General features: G+C 42.1%; 2 protein-coding genes across 2 annotated transcripts; both read right to left on the reverse strand.

Annotated features, from left to right (window-relative positions):
* Positions 1-1,928: 1,928 nt before the first annotated feature.
* LOC311115821 (deoxyuridine 5'-triphosphate nucleotidohydrolase-like) lies at positions 1,929-7,207 on the reverse strand. The gene is made up of 7 exons (XM_084190948.1): positions 7,030-7,207; positions 6,337-6,496; positions 4,065-4,156; positions 3,347-3,391; positions 3,061-3,135; positions 2,596-2,666; positions 1,929-2,161 (listed from the first exon to the last, which is right to left on the reverse strand). Exons 1-7 carry the CDS (start codon positions 7,169-7,171, stop codon positions 2,105-2,107), a joined length of 642 nt encoding a protein of 213 aa, XP_084047074.1. The 5' UTR covers positions 7,172-7,207; the 3' UTR covers positions 1,929-2,104.
* Positions 7,208-8,032: 825 nt separating this feature from the next.
* Positions 8,033-11,620, reverse strand: LOC311115817 (uncharacterized protein; the record flags this gene model as incomplete). The annotated part of the gene is made up of 4 exons (XM_084190946.1): positions 8,033-9,065; positions 9,259-9,367; positions 9,877-10,268; positions 11,615-11,620. The coding sequence occupies 4 exons, from the start codon at positions 11,618-11,620 to the stop codon at positions 8,538-8,540; spliced, it is 1,035 nt and encodes a 344-aa protein (XP_084047072.1). The 3' UTR covers positions 8,033-8,537.
* Positions 11,621-16,462: the final 4,842 nt, after the last annotated feature.

A 16,462-nucleotide genomic window follows, 5' to 3' on the forward strand; every position in this document is an offset into this window, starting at 1 on the left:
TTTCGTTGTTGTCCCTGTCTCCCAACTTCACTTCCTCTTTTTGTGGATGATGCTATTTATGGGATGTATCTCAACAACTTTAAGAGCCAATTTCCCAGACACAGATTACGCCTAATCCTGGACTAAAAAGCAAATTTAATACACGTTCATTGACCATGCTTTTTAATGTATGCTTAATTACATTTTAGTCATTTAGCAGAAGCACGTATCCAGACCGACTTACAGGAGCAATTGCCTTGCTCAAGGACACAGATATAAAAACAATTATCTTCACCTAGTCCGCTCAGGGATTCAAACCAGCAACCGTTCAGTTACTGGCCTAATGCTCTTAACCGCTAGGTGACCTGCCGCCCTAAGAGTCTGCCTTTCCTTTGTTCCTCACTTCCATTACTACTGAAAGGACTGGTGAGGAATCCTCTCCACACTACTGACAGCTGAAAGGACTGGTGAGGAATCCTCTCCACACTACTGACAGCTGAAAGGACTGGTGAGGAATCCTCTCCACACTACTGACAGCTGAAAGGACTGGTGAGGAATCCTCTCCACACTACTGACAGCTGAAAGGACTGGTGAGGAATCCTCTCCACACTGCTGACAGCTGAAAGGACTGGTGAGGAATCCTCTCCACACTACTGACAGCTGAAAGGACTGGTGAGGAATCCTCTCCACACTACTGACAGCTGAAAGGACTGGTGAGGAATCCTCTCCACACTACTGACAGCTGAAAGGACTGGTGAGGAATCCTCTCCACACTACTGACAGCTGAAAGGACTGGTGAGGAATCCTCTCCACACTACTGACAGCTGAAAGGACTGGTGAGGAATCCTCTCCACACTACTGACAGCTGAAAGGACTGGTGAGGAATCCTCTCCACACTACTGACAGCTGAAAGGACTGGTGAGGAATCCTCTCCACACTACTGACAGCTGAAAGGACTGGTGAGGAATCCTCTCCACACTACTGACAGCTGAAAGGACTGGTGAGGAATCCTCTCCACACTACTGACAGCTGAAAGGACTGGTGAGGAATCCTCTCCACACTACTGACAGCTGAAAGGACTGATGAGGAATCCTCTCCACACTACTGACAGCTGAAAGGACTGATGAGGAATCCTCTCCACACTACTGACAGCTGAAAGGACTGGTGAGGAATCCTCTCCACACTGCTGCCTGCTTCTACCTGGCATCATCTCTGCCTAATGAAAGGAGATGAGGGAAGGAAGCTATTGTAACTCCAGAGACGGTATAAAACAAAGACTATTGAATCACAGCCACCATATTTAGTTAAATGCAACCCAACAGCTGCATCTAGAAGGCAAGGGTCGCGTTCCCCTGCTCAGACATTGCATGCATCAACCAATGGTTGCGGCCCACAACACTGACTGTGCTATCGACTGACAGATTGCTATAACATGGTTCGCTGATATGTATAATACCTGCCCGGGCCTTGTAAGATCTGGCATGCATCTGCAAGGTAGGCGGGTAGGAACTCTACCGATTTCTCAGTGAAACTCTTCCCTAGTGTGGTTCACACATCATTAGCCCTTTGTTCTACAGGTAACAGATATTTCTCTAAACACATGTATCTAAGGGAATGGTACAGTAGAATATTATGGTTGCTGACTTGCTGCCCAAATATGAGCCTGTGTGAAGGTTTGGTCCCTAAAGACAGGGAAACTCCCTCTTGAACTAAGAAAATAAACATGGTTGAACAGCGCCACTCAGTGGTTATTCAGGGTACAGACAATATTTTATCCAAAGACGATTTTCGTGTAGGTGTCCCAAATGGGAATCGAACTTGCAACCCTGGCATTGCTAGAACCATGCTCTTGCGAACTGAGCCACACAGACAAGACCAATATACATGTACATTCTAAATTCAGTGATGTTTCATTGCCATTAATGGCTAAATCAGCAGGCATAGACATCAGTGAAGCAAAGGTATATTTACATTTTACATTTTACATTTTAGTCATTTAGCAGACGCTCTTATCCAGAGCGACTTACAGGAGCAATAATAACCTTTATTAAACAATGTAATTATTGAACAATCTCATAACATGTAACAGAACAAAACGAATAGGCTGGTTTACAATGTTGATGTATCAGTTGCTGCCTGTGGAGCCGAATCCTCCAGACCCACGCTCTGTCTCATCCAGAGTCTGAAACACAGAAGAGTGAAGACATGTTAATGCTACAACACTGGAGTGAAGGGTATTTTAGTGACTTTCTATGAGAATGAGCACAGTCCTTAGGGCTGGTTTCCCAAACACAGATTTAGCCTAGTCCTGGACAAATAGTATGCTTAATGGAAATTCTCAAAGTTAAGAGGTTTTAAGTCCAGGACTATGCTTGATCAGTGTTCAGAAAAAAAGCCCTAAGGGCTCAAGGCTAATTCTCACAGAAATAAGATGCACTTAAAATCGACTCTTCAGTCTCAAGTTTAAATGAAATGACAGACTGCTTGACAAGGTGTCTGAGTACATTAAAGGTTTGTGTGAAATTAATTGTAAAGCTGTGATCAGCAATTCACTACTAAGTCTGAGCATGTATGGTAAGACTATAAATGGTACTATGAAATCTAAGTGTGAAGTACCTTTAGCTCCTGTAGGTCTGGGTAGCAAATCCTCTCACACACCAGCTGAGCCACACGGTCCCCCCTTTTCACTGGGACACAGAAAGAAACACCATCACACTACAGGTCACCCAGTTTCCCAACACCATCACTACAATGTTGCACTGGAAAACAAATCTCAATGTGAAATGCATTTGGATTGCTATAAAAGGAGAAATCAGTAAAACAAGATTTTATTTCGGTTTCTGATGGGGAATCACAGTTAAACTAAGCTCATGAGGCATTTATAAGTTATATTCTTCAAAGATCAATGGGTATATATAATTAATTTAAAAGTAAAAAAAAAATGGATGTACCAATCGCAGATGGTCCCTTTAAATCGTGGATGCTTTGGGGGAGTTACCCTCTTACAAAGTGCTTTCGATACTTTGACTTTGGAAAGGTGGCATGTGAATACAATGATTAATGATCATTTTTAAAGCTCACCTTCAAAGGTTTCCTTGCTGAAGTTGAACAACACCACCCCCACATTCCCTCTGTAGTCCTCATCCACTACTCCAGCTGGGGGGAGACAGACACTCCAGTTAGAACTGACAGGGTACATTCATGACAGCTACGCTATGTTCTAGACTCGGGTTAGAACAGCCAAAGGGTGACTTGGGTTCTTGAAATCCCCAACCGAACTATGGTAACTACTTGCCTGTCATTTTTATAACCCATCTCTTAGGAAATGTTTTATATTAATTATCTGAAGGTCAAAAAGTAAACGCACCCCCAACATCGATGAAGTGTTTTGCAGCCAACCCAGACCGTGGTGCTGTGAAAAAAAGATAAATACATTAAATATATGACTAAACTACTTTCTTTTTTATCCTGGGAAAAAGTTTCAAGGGGAGGAGAAAGAGGGGTTGAATGAGACTAATCGGAGTCTGAAAGCATTCTCCACTGGCCGTGTTGGAGCATCAAATCTGTGATGCATTGTGGGTCAATTGTGACAGACTGACTTATCTACCAATAACAAATGAGTAGTTATTTATGATGCAAGGTGATTTGTCAGTAGGCAGTCAGTCGCCTGCACTTTCGGCTGCAATGAGAGGGTTCGATTAATCTTGCCCGGACGCCCATGTAGGATGTATTGCACCGGCTATAAGTTGATTGCATTAGATTTGGAACCGGGCTGCCCCTGGGGTGTGAGCCAGGTGTCCCGCTCTGTCCGACAGCAAAGTCTGCTCAAAACAAAAGTCACGTAATTAAGCATGTGTAGTAATTAGTAGGATTCTGTGTTCCCATGCAAAAGTGATTGCTTTTCATAAAAACGCTTTCTGCCTTCCCAATGAAAAGTAGTTAGAAAATTCAAACATTTATTTTATGGAAAACAGATGTTATAGGTTTCTGGTTCAACCCAGGTCAAAGTAAAATAACTCCCTCACTGTCAAGTCAAACAATACCCAGAGAGACCTACCCCCATGTATCCCTAGTACCCTACTCACCCACTCTGCCATAGCAGCCTGAGGGAACAGCTATCTGGATATCAGTCTTCACGATGGCCTTGTCCATAGGACCAATACTGTAGTCATAGGCACTGTAAAAAAAAAAAAAAAACATCAATAGGTGGCTAACGCTTCGAACACACCGACTGCATTCTTGCGTTTTGGTAATCCAGAAGTACATTCATTTCCAATGGAACGCTGCGTTGCAGAGGCAGTTGCAGTGCGTTCTGTGTGGTGCATACGTTGGATTTATTGAACGTATGCGTATGTGTAAACGGGTTGACAAATGGTAGAAGAAGGTGTGGGACATGGTGGAGGAAAAACGATGTCTAACAGACAGCTGTGGGATAAGGAGACGTATACTTGGATGGCGGAGGAGGAATGGAAGGAAAAAGAGAGGCAGAGGAGGTCTAAGAGAGAGGGAGGAAGATTGTGAGCTTGAGTCTGGAAAAAATGGCGGGGAAAAGGGAGAAGGTTTGGTAAAGAAGAATGGTAGGAAATGTAAGCAAAGTGAGCTGAAGACAGGAGGAGAAATGGAAGAGAATGAGGGTGAAGTATCGGAGGTGGTAGGTGTGGTGAAGTTCTCGGAGCCAGAGGCTTGCACAGAGGGTCAGGATAAAGATGAGACTGTGACAGTAAGAGTGAAGTTTTTGGAAAGAGTGGACCCTTGCCTTTTGGCTGACCATTTGTGGTTTCAAGATGGGTGAAAAAAGCATTGGGTATAGTGGAATCAGTGAGGGTAACCAGAAGTGGTTTAGTGATAATTGTTTGTGTTTCTGTTGGGCAGAGGGAGCAGGCGCTCAGAGTTAAACAAATGGGGGCAAGAGATGTGAATTGTTTCGCTCTCAAGAAAAGGGCGCCATTGAAAGGAGTGATTATTGGGGTAGCAGTAAATGTAAAAGTGGACCAACTGAAGGGGAAGATTCCCGATGTTTGTGATGCTCGTCGTTTGGTGTGACGCAAACAGGGTGGTGAGAGTGAGGAAACAGAAGAGTCATTGTCTGTTCTTTTGAGTTTTGAAGTTGAGTCTTTGCCTGACAAAGTGAAGTTAGGATATATGTTATCCTGTACGAGCTTATGTGCCAAATACATTATGATGTTACAGGTGTCAAACTTCTGGGCATGTAGCAGCAGTATGTAGGAGGGAGGTTCCAAGGTGTGAGAAGTGTGCAGAAGGGCATGAAACAAAGGAATGTGTAGCATTGGGGAAAGTAGTGGTATGTGCTAATTGTAGGGGTGGTAATGGGGCTGGGGATCAGAAATGTCCCGTGCGAGAGATGCAGGTTGAGGTTTCCAGGGTAAGAGTAGTGAAGAAGTTGTCATATGCTGAGGCAGTGAAGAAAGTAGAGGAAGACGGGTCGGGGGGAGTGGTGAGAGTAGTAGATTTGTACCAGTACAGAGGGATAGGCCAGCAAGTGATATGTTTCAGTAAGATTGGATTTTTAGCGTTTATAGCAATGGTTATTAATTGTACTGCAGGGATGGAACGTAAGTCGAAGAAAATTGAGGTTGTGGTGGCAGCTGCAGAGAGGTATTTGGGTGTGCGAGACTTGACATCAGAAGAGTTACAGGGAGTGTTAAGTGGTAATGTCCCATCATTTCAGGTTGAAGGCATGAGGTAGGAATGAATATAATTAAATAGTGGAGAAGGGTGGTTTTAATTATTATTAATAATTTTGAACTTGTGAGTGTAGTGTTAGATGGTAGTGTTTTTATTTTGTATTTATTTTTCAAGCAAAATATAAGGGAGTTGTACTCCAGTCTAGTAGGTGGCGGTAATGCAACAAATTGGATGCCAACCGCTGTTAAACCTCATTGAAGAAGAAGAAGTAGCAGAAGGTGAATGTTGAACACATATCTAGATGATGCTGCATACTATTTTACGCAATGACACAGTCAGTGTGTTCAAAGAGTTACAGTCGCTAACTTAAAGGCAGTGACCTACATCTAGCTCCCCCCCCCAATCCAATCATTAGTGCTAGCCTGCTCCTCCTACCAGCTAGCTAACTACCAAACATGTCTCCTAGTTAGGTAGCCTAGATGTGATGTCAAGACAACATTATGCATGGTCTTGTTTGTTAACTAGAGTTTTACTTTTGATTGACAGCAGAAAAATAAACAGCCACATACAGGATACACTTACTGCAACGTTTTAAATTCAAGTAGCTAGCTAACGTGACTAGCTAACTAGGTAAATTTAAGGAAATACAAGCAAGTAAAATGTATAACGTTCAAATAATTTCGAGGCACCCTGTCCCCGACTCTGACCCACCTGAACAGGTCGTAGCCTGCAGCTTTAGCAGAGCCCCGGGTAGGAGCAGTGGCATGTTCAGACAGCTTGGAGAACTTCAGCACCGGTATCTTCACATCCTCTGCCACCGCATCTGGCCTTGTCCTCTTCAGTGGAGAAACTTCTGCGGCATCTGTCACTTCTGAGCAAGGCATGTTTACAAAGTTTGTGGTAAGAAAGTTGCGTTACTTCCAAAATAATAAGATAGCTATGTTTTGTTTAATAAAGTTAGCTAAATAGCTAGCTAGTTCAAATTAGGCGAGTTGTTGCTACTTCTCTGACAGGACTCCTATTAGAAGTACACTTTCCCTCCAATTTTGAATATCCCCGCCAAATTCAATTGGACACTCCCTCATTGAAAAAAAATAGAAGAAAAGAAAATAGCGAGTTCTGACAACTTCACCAGTGAGCTGAATGACTGTAAAGTTTGCTAATCCTTCTTTGAATGATACATTCTTGACTTCGGTAAAACACTCGACTACAAATCTGACAACAGTACAATTACCAGTATCTACACATTTAGCTACTGACTACTCACCATGTCAATACTAAAGTTGATAATACAACAACCAGTTAACATAGCAAGGTAGCTAACTATCTCACGGTAACGTTAGCTGCTAGTGTTAGCAAGCATAAGACATTACTGAAAAGCAATGTAGCTAGCCAACTAGCTACCTGCATTCTCGCATCCTTTTCTCCTGGCCAGAGTAGGAGAATGCAGATAAAATGTCCTGTGTGAGAGTACTGAAGACTGGGCACCGATAATCGATGAACAACACCGCCAGTAGAGCCTCTGCTTAGCAACGAAGTGCTCCATCTTGTTAAAGATACAGTCCTCCCGGCTGCGGCGGCATCATCTACAGTGCCTTCAGAAAGTATTCATACCCCTTGACTTATTCCACATTTTGTTGTGTTACAGCCCGAATTCGAAATTGATCCAAAAATAATAATAATATCTCACCCATCTACACACAATACCCCATAATTACAAAGTGAAAATATGTTTTTATAAATTTTTGCTAATTTATTGAGAATGAAAGAGAAATAGGGTGAGTATTGCTTGTGGGACATAAACGCTTTGTAATGGATATCTTTAAATGTATACAATAACATAACCAACCATCAATGCCTGTTTGTTAGTCATTTTAATTCTGAACTGGAATAAACGGATTGATCACATCACACAGACGTATAAGAGAACACACACAGGCTCAGTTTGATAGTGCAACCCTAAGTAAGTCAGGCCTAATGTACATCTTACTGTAGAAAGTATTGTTGAAAAAAAGGTCTAGGTTGGAACTGTTGCTGTTAAAATACAATAAATATGTTTTATTCTGAACTGGAATAAACTGATAAAACAGATACACACACACAGCCCTAATGACAGGTGTGTGGCTGGTTGAAGTTTTCAACAAGCATGTCTATTCTGGCCTCCGTTTTTGACAGTGCATCCCAGAGGTCATGCTCAGCATTGAGTCTGTTTCTGTACTTGTTTTTTAAAAGTATGCCAGGGTTGAGAACCCTGACTCGCATAGGTATGTGGTGCCAAACTGGCTCAGAACATCTAGCTACCAGTGGCGGCTGGTGAAAAATATTCTCGGTGGGGCTGTGCCATACTTTTTTTTTCCTGTAACCATCGCGATATATTTTAACACAAACTGCAGGACAGCAGTGCTCAGTGAAACATTCAGTAATTATTTAATGCCAATATTAAAAAGTTGAGGCATTCTTACACAAAAACATATTACACAAACCCAAGCCTTTCATTTGCATTTAAAGTGAACTTTTCACCATTGGTAGTAAACAGGCAACGCAACAGGCATGCTGTCAGAACAGAGTGGAAAGTGGACAATAACATGAAATTATTATAAAGTTTATAGGAAATCTTACACTGTATAAAAGGATGTATAATATAGAAATGGATATCAAGTGGATGAACTCAAACCTTTGACTGGAAGAATAGCATACAGTATTTTATGATCATACTAAATGTGACTAATTGTTAATGTGCTCCAGAACTGCAACAATTAATTGATACAAAACAACCTATATACAGTAATATTAGCAAAGACACTATTAAGACTTTCTAGAGTACCATATATAACTGGATTTTTTATGCTAAGGTCAACTATATACAAAGAAACATGCGGCCAGAGCTGCTCTGTGTGTGTGTGTCTGTCATCTTATTTGTACAGGAATTTTGCCCGTCTGTCCTTCTGAGTGGCAAACCTCTCAATGACCCTTTGATTAAAGTCAGGAATGTCCCTGACAAGTTTCTTCTCCATGGAGAGCATGGCCAGAGCGTTCAGGCGATCCTGTGTCATGCTGTTTCTCAGGAAGGTCTTGATCCTTTTCAGTGTAGAGAAGCACCATTCTGACTCAGCAGTTGTCATGGGTGTGGTGATGAGGATCTTGAGGAGGCTGGCAGTCTCTGTGAAAGTGCTCTGAAGGTTGTTCTCCATGAAGAACTGGTACAGGGGCACTGCACCACTACAAGCCTTGAACTCACTGTTCTCATAGATGAGGGACAGTTCGGTTTTGAGCTTGGCCTTGTTCAACATGGGGTACGCCTCCACGGTTGTTTCAAGCGCTGTATCGGGGAACTTCACACTGTGTTGTGGGAACAACTCTCCGTGCAATAGTGTTGCGCTGATGAGGTGCTGGGTGAAGGAGAACCTCTCTTTGGCATGACTCAGGATGGTATCACATACCTGTAAAAGATACATCATCAGCTTTAATTTGCAATTAAGCTATTTTGATGCAAGTGATCCTGACTGACACATGCCTATGTCCAACTCAAGTATATGATTACCAAGGTGCTGATTGTTCAGGGTTTTGGCTACATACTACCAGGCCTGAAAAAAGTTATAGGTGGGAAACACTGACAATTACATCACAACTTACCTCTATAGCCAACCTCTGTTGTTCTCCTGGTCCCAGCATCCTCCGTCGCTTGATGGGCTGTTGCTGCTCGTCAGATACGCTGTGCCCACACAAAGAGGGAATTGAGGCCCTGGGTCCAAAAAATAAAGTTGAATTTGATAACTTGCAATCAGACTTCTTAACTCACTGTAATTCCCCCTCAACACACAACCAGTGACTTTTATATATATATATATATATATATATATATATATATATATATATATATATATATATATATATATATATATAGACAGACAGACAGACAGACAGTGTGTATATACACACAAACTATGTCTAGTAACTGCTTTTAACCTGTGATGTACATAATTAACTGATGTTATTACGTTTTAAAGCCTTTTTCTATTACATTTGTGAGAGGGATGCAACATAATTTTGTTCTGCTGTTCACTTAGCAATAAAGTTAATATTCAATAACAACTAGGCCTCTTCTAGAAATTGACCTGGTGGACACCTGAATAATTATTACAAACTGTGTAGTACTTTCCTGCATTATTATCAACGTCTGATTGTGTCTTCTCTTTCCTTTTAAAATACTAAAACAAATATAATTGTGACGGCTCTATGATAATCACTCACACAAGCACCAACTGGCAGTGGGTGGAAACGTCAGTCGTCTCGTCAGCTTGAATGGCGATAAAATCAGCACTCTTTACTTCCTCCAGGATGTAATCCTTAAGCACTGACAGCATACAGTCCAACAGCTCGTTCTGTATCGTCTTTGACGTGCCCTTAAAAACGGTAGCTGTCTTCAGGTGCTCCTCCAGCACACTGTCGAGGGAGGCAACAAAATCCACTAAGCCCCGGAAAATGCCGGGGTTGTCTGAGGAGTCAGTCTCCTCGTGCCCACGCAAGGCCAACTCAAAAGCCCCACAGAACTTCACACAATCGATAATTTTGGATAGAATGTGCCAGTTTTTATCCACCTCCTCATTGTGTTTCCTCACCGCAATCCTGTGGCCGTCATCCAGCTGCGTAGCAATGTTCACCCTTCCTAATACAGCTAGCTTTACAGAGTTGTCCATGTGTGCCCTGGTGTTCTCATGTTTCTTTACCTTCTCTGACAGGTGCTTCATATCCCTCACTCCGGTACCTGTCCATGCTGAATCTGACCCCGTCGTTTTAAAAAGCAAGCACGGAAAGCAAAATAAAGCATTAGCATCAGTGCACCCAGCTAGCCAAGCCTTCCTGGTGTACCAGCTACGGGAGAAGCCGCGCATATACTGCTTCCCTTTCTCGCTAGCCTGCTGTCTGATTGAGAGGTCAGGTTGATCTGGGCCCAGCTCTTTCACCCGAACTTTCTCTGACAAAGTTCTCCTCTCAAACGGATCTTGGAGGAGAGATTTCACCGAGTTAGGGTTGGGTCTTGGAGGAGTAACGTTTGCGTTCGCCATTGTTGTCTAGTAAAAATGGCGTCACTGGACCCCGGTCCTTATTTTATCAGGGGCGAGCTTGGGGCGATAAAATAATCGCCCTCCTTGGATTCGATTTAAGATCGCTTATTGACTACATTTTATGTCATACATTCATATCTTAAATTAGCAATTGGCTTAACTGCTACGTAGACCCGCCTCCTCGGGGCACTTTCTGTATCGCCCAGAGCTGACGAGGCGTTTGACAGGCAGAGGAAAGGTTGCGAATATGATTTTCTATCATATCTTACACATATTACTGTGTGCATTCCATATTTCAAACACACAAATATTGACATACTGATGTTTTTATTATTATTATTATTATTTTTATTTTTTTATTTTTTTATTTTGTAAAATAATTTTATTTAAGGGGGCGGCGCCCTAGCGCCCTCTATCGGCCAGCCGCCACTGCTAGCTACTGCTTTCTCAGTCAAGACAGGAGACCGCTTCCTGCTGTAGATGAGCAACCCAGAACTGTGTGTGTTTGCCTCAAAAAGCATCTTGCTTCAATTAGTTTATTCCAGAAGAAAAATGATTATTTGTATTTTAACAGCAACAGTTCCAACCTAAACTTGTTTTCAACAATAATTTCTACAGTAAGATGTACAGTAGGCCTGATAATGTTTCATCTTCATCTGTACTGTTACTTGGGGTTGACTATCAGTAGCTAGCTAGCTTGCTTTGGCTGACGTTAGCTAGCTAGCTATTAGCTGTGTACAAGGGGATTGTTTGAAAGAGAAACTCACATCTACTACTATGAGACATAGTACTCCCTTATTTCTGCTTATCATCACCTGTTATAAAATGACAACAATGCCTTGCTAGCTGATTTACTTTTCCACTGTCGAAGCACTGTTTCCTGAAGCATTCTGCCCTATTCTGAAATAACTCCCTGGGTTTACCGTCATGCTGTGGATGTTTGATCAAGACGTGTCTTTTTAATTTGTTCGTTTTGAGAGACTCATTACCAAGCACTTCCCCGCACAAAAAACATTGTGGGCGCTCCTCGTTATTTCTCAAAGTTTGTATTAAACCAAGCTAGAGAAACTAATCGCTGTATTTGCGTTTCATGACGATTGAGTCAATTTGATGAGTGGGAATGGCACGTCAGTGGTCGACATTTCATCTGCTGCTGAACGACAGCGCTGCAGCGTGTGGGTCTTCTTCGATGAGGTTTAACGGCGGTTGGCATCCAATGAATGTTGCATTACCGCCACCTACTAGACTGAAAAAATAAAACAAATACCCTACCATCTAACACTACACTCGTAAAAAATAAATAAAGAACACCACCCTACTCCACTATTTAAATCTATTTAGTCCTACCTCAGGCCAACAACCTGAAAGGATGGGACACCACCACTTAACACACCCTGTAACTCTTTTGATGTCAAGGCTCGCACACCCAAATACCTCTATACAGCTGCCACCACAACCTCAATTTTCTGCACCATATGTTAAAAATCCAATCTTAGTGAAACATTCACTACCGGTCAAAAGTTTAAAATAGCGAAGACATCAAAACTATGAAATAACACATATGGAATCATGTAGTAACCAAAAAAGTGTTAAACAAATCAAAATATATTTTATATTTGAGATTCTTCAAATAGCCACCCTTTGCCTTCATGACAGCTTTGCACACTCTTGGCATTGTGAACAGAAATGCTGCTCTGGAGTCATAATGGTAAAATGACAGTAAATAATGTTAAGCTTACAAAAAACTAAGAAAGGATATTCAGTGTTTCATTACAACATATTTTGTAATGGGATGTAATTGTAAATCAAAATGACTGTAAATGGTTTTCTTATTACTCTCACCTTTTTAGAATAGTGTTAAACTGGGACACCCTGTTACTGTCAAACTGGGACACCCTGTTACTGTTAAACTGGGACACCCTGTTACTGTCAAACTGGGACACCCTGTTACTGTTAAACTGGGACACCCTGTTACTGTCAAACTGGGACACCCTGTTACTGTCAAACTGGGACACCCTGTTACTGTCAAACTGGACACCCTGTTACTGTCAAACTGGACACCCTGTTACTGTCAAACTGGGACACCCTGTTACTGTCAAACTGGGACACCCTGTTACTGTCAAACTGGGACACCCTGTTACTGTCAAACTGGGACACTCCTCTATCAGATTTTTTTGTTAACATTTTCCTCAAATCTGCTATCAGCTATGCCATTTTACTTAGAAAGATAATACCTCACCAACATAAAAAATCCATACAGGTATATGATGACTAAAACAGTCATTGAAATTGTTGAGGGGAGATGTCTTTCTGGTTTCATTCTACAAAATGTCCTTTAGAGTGTAGTTTGAAGCTGGTGTACAAAACCGAAAGTAAAAGATGCACAAACAAAACTTAAGAACGGGAAGCATAGAAATAGTGCACATAGAACAGATCTACCACTTCTTAGACTTGCTTTCAAGTCGAATGATCGATCTATAACATTTCTATGTTAATTTGGTCAGGTTGCCCAAAAAGTTACATATTGCCACTTTAATGTTCCACAAAATTACCTAAATAATGTTTTAATACATTTCATTTGTATGAATAATTGAAGTTTATCATAAAAATATTGAAATTACACATATACTCTAATTTATCCTTCTTTACAATAAAGTAGTAAGTGTCCCACTTTGCCAATCAACCTGTCCCAAATTTGCCAGTATCGACTGAAAAAAAGTGGTCTCAGGAAAATTTGTGTTTGAAAAAGAGTCATCCATCCTGTATTTAATATGTATTTGTTAGTAGTGGAGTTCATAAGCTATTTAGAATGGTATCATGTTGGGGTTTAAGACAATGGGATGATTCTGTAAAGTGTTCCGAAAAGCAAATTACAGAAAGTGTCCCACTTTACCAATACTCACCCTATATAATTTACATAAGTATTCACACCCCTGAGTCAATACTTTGTAGAAGCAACTTTGACTGCGATTACAGCTTTGAGTCGTCTTGGGTATGTCTGTGTCAGTTTAGCACATCAGGATTTGGGGATTTTCTCCCTTTCATTTTCTCAAGCTCTGTTAAGTTAGATGGGGAGCTGTGGTGAACAGTAATCTTAAAGTATTTCTACAGATTTTCAAGTCTGGGCTTTGGGTAGGCCACTCAAGGACTTTCACATTCTTTTTCTGAAGCCATTCCAGCGTTGCTTTGGCTGTATGCTTGGGGGTCATTGTCCTGTTGGAACATAAATCTTCGCCCCAGTCTATGGTCATTTGCAATCTGAAGCAGGTTCTCATCAAGGATTTGCCTGCGCCAGTCTCCCAGTCCCTGCCGCTGAAAAAAGGATCCCCATATCATGATGCTGCCACCCCCATTCCTCACGGTAGGGATGGGGTTAGTCAAGTGATGAGCTCTGCCTGGTTTTCTCCAGAGATAGTGTTTATTCAGGCCAAATAGTTTTTGTCTCAGACCACATCATCTTTTGCCTTATGCACTCAGTCTTTCACTTGTCTTTTTGCAAACTCCAGGCATGCTGTCATGTGCATTTTTCTCAGGAGGAGCTTCCATCTGGCCACTCTCCCATAAAGCCCAGATTGGTGAAGTGCTGTAGAGACTGTTTTCCTTCTGGCAGGTTTTCCCATCTCAGCCAAGGAGCTCAGTAGTTCTGTCAGAGTGGTCATTGGGTTCTTGGTCACCTCCCTGACCAATTTCCTTCTTGCTCAGTTTGGTCCGACGGCCAGCTCTAGGCAGTCTGGGTGATGGACACCACTGTGCTCTTGGAAACGTTCAACTCTCTAGAAATTGTTTTATACCCTTCCCCAGATATATGCCTCATCACAATTCTATCTCGGCGATCTATGGACAGTTCATTGGACTTCATGGTATAGTTTCGGCTCTGACATGCACTGTCAACTGTGGGACCTTATATAGACAGGTGTATTTCTTTCTAAATCATGTCCAAACAATTGAATTAGCCACAGGTTGTAGTGACGTCTCAAGGATGATCAAAGTAAATTGGATGCACCTGAGCTCAATTTGGAGTGTCATAGCAAAGGGGTGTGAATACTTATGTAAATGAGATACACAATATATACAAAATTACTGGATTCGGCAATTTCAGCCACCCCCATTGCTGACAGGTGTATAAAATTGAGCACACAGCCATGCAATCTGCATAGACAAACATTGGCAGTAGAATGGCCTTACTAAAGAGCTCAGTGACTTTCAACGTGGCTCCGTCATAGGATGCCACCTTTCCAACAAGTCAGTTCGTCAAATTTCTTCTCTGTTAGAGCTGCCCCGGTCAACTGTAAGTGCTGTTATTGTGAAGTGGAAACGTCTAGGAGCAACAACGGCTCAGCCGCAGAAGAGGTAGGCCACACAAGCTCACAGAACGAGACCGCTGAGTGCTGAAGTGCGTAAAAATTGTCTGTCCTCGGTTGCAACACTCATTACAGAGTTCCAAACTGCCTGTGGAAGCAATGTCCGCACTAGAACTGTTCGTCGGCTTAATGAAATGGGATTCCATGGCCGAGGAGCCGCACACAAGCCTAAGATCACCATGTGCAATGCCAAGCGTTGGCTGTAGCTCAGTTGGTAGAGCATGGCGCTTGCAACACCAGGGTTGTAGGTTCGATTCCCACAGGGGACCAGTATGACAGAAAAAAAAAATTATGCACTCACTAACTGTAAGTCGCTCTGGATAAGAGCGTCTGCTAAATGACTAAAATGTAAAATGTAAATGTAAAGCTTGCCGTCATTGGACTCTGGAGCAGTGGAAACGCGTTCTCTGGAGTGATGAATCACGCTTCACCATCTGGCAGTCCGATGAACGAATCTGGGTTTGGCGGATGCCAGAAGAACGCTACCTGCCCCAATGCATGGTGCCAAATGTAAAGTTTGGTGGAGGATGAATAATGGTCTGGGGCTGTTTTTCATGGTTCGGGCTAGTCCCCTTAGTTCCAATGAAGGGACACCTTAACCCTACAGCATACAATGACATTCTAGACGATTCTGTGCTTCCAACTTTGTGGCAACAGTTTGGGGAAGGCCCTTTCCTGTTTCAGCATGACAATGCCCCCGTGCACAAAGCGAGGTCCATGCAGAAATGGTTTGTAGAGCTCGGTGTGGAAGAACTTCACTGGCCTGCACAGAGCCTCGACCTCAACCCCATCGAACACCTTTGGGATTAATTGGAATGCCGACATCGAGCCAGGCCTAATCGCCCAACATCAGTCCCCGACCACACTAATGCTCTTGTGGCTGAATGGAAGCAAGTCCCCGCAGCAATGTTCCAACATCTAGTGGCAAGCCTTCCCAGAAGAGTGGAGGCTGTTATAGCAGCAAAGGGGGGACCAACTCCATATTAATGTCCATGATTTTGATAGTGTATTTCTGTATTTAATTGAAGACATTTTCAAAAAATTCTAAAAACATGTTTTCACTTTGTAATTATGGGGTATTGTGTGTAGATTGGTGAGATAAAATATATATTTAATCTATTTTGAATTCAGGCTGTAACACAACAAAATGTGGAATAAGTCAAGGGGTATGATTACTTTCTAAAGGTACTGTATATGTAACCCATTAACAGACCTTATAACCAGAGAGGAAGAGGCGATAGATAATCTTTGTTGTAACTAAGCTAAATAGCTAGATAGCTACTTTATCACAGCATGCATGGTTTGTTTGTGGCTCTGGTAACAATAACTAACGTTAGCTAGTGTCAAGTTGCGTCAATTCAAATCTGGTATAGGAACAAAAAGAGGTCAATACACATCTTCTAAGATAGA

This window comes from Coregonus lavaretus, assembly GCF_964263955.1.
Source record: "Coregonus lavaretus genome assembly, contig: HAP1_SCAFFOLD_1180, whole genome shotgun sequence".
Taxonomy (NCBI): domain Eukaryota; kingdom Metazoa; phylum Chordata; class Actinopteri; order Salmoniformes; family Salmonidae; genus Coregonus; species Coregonus lavaretus.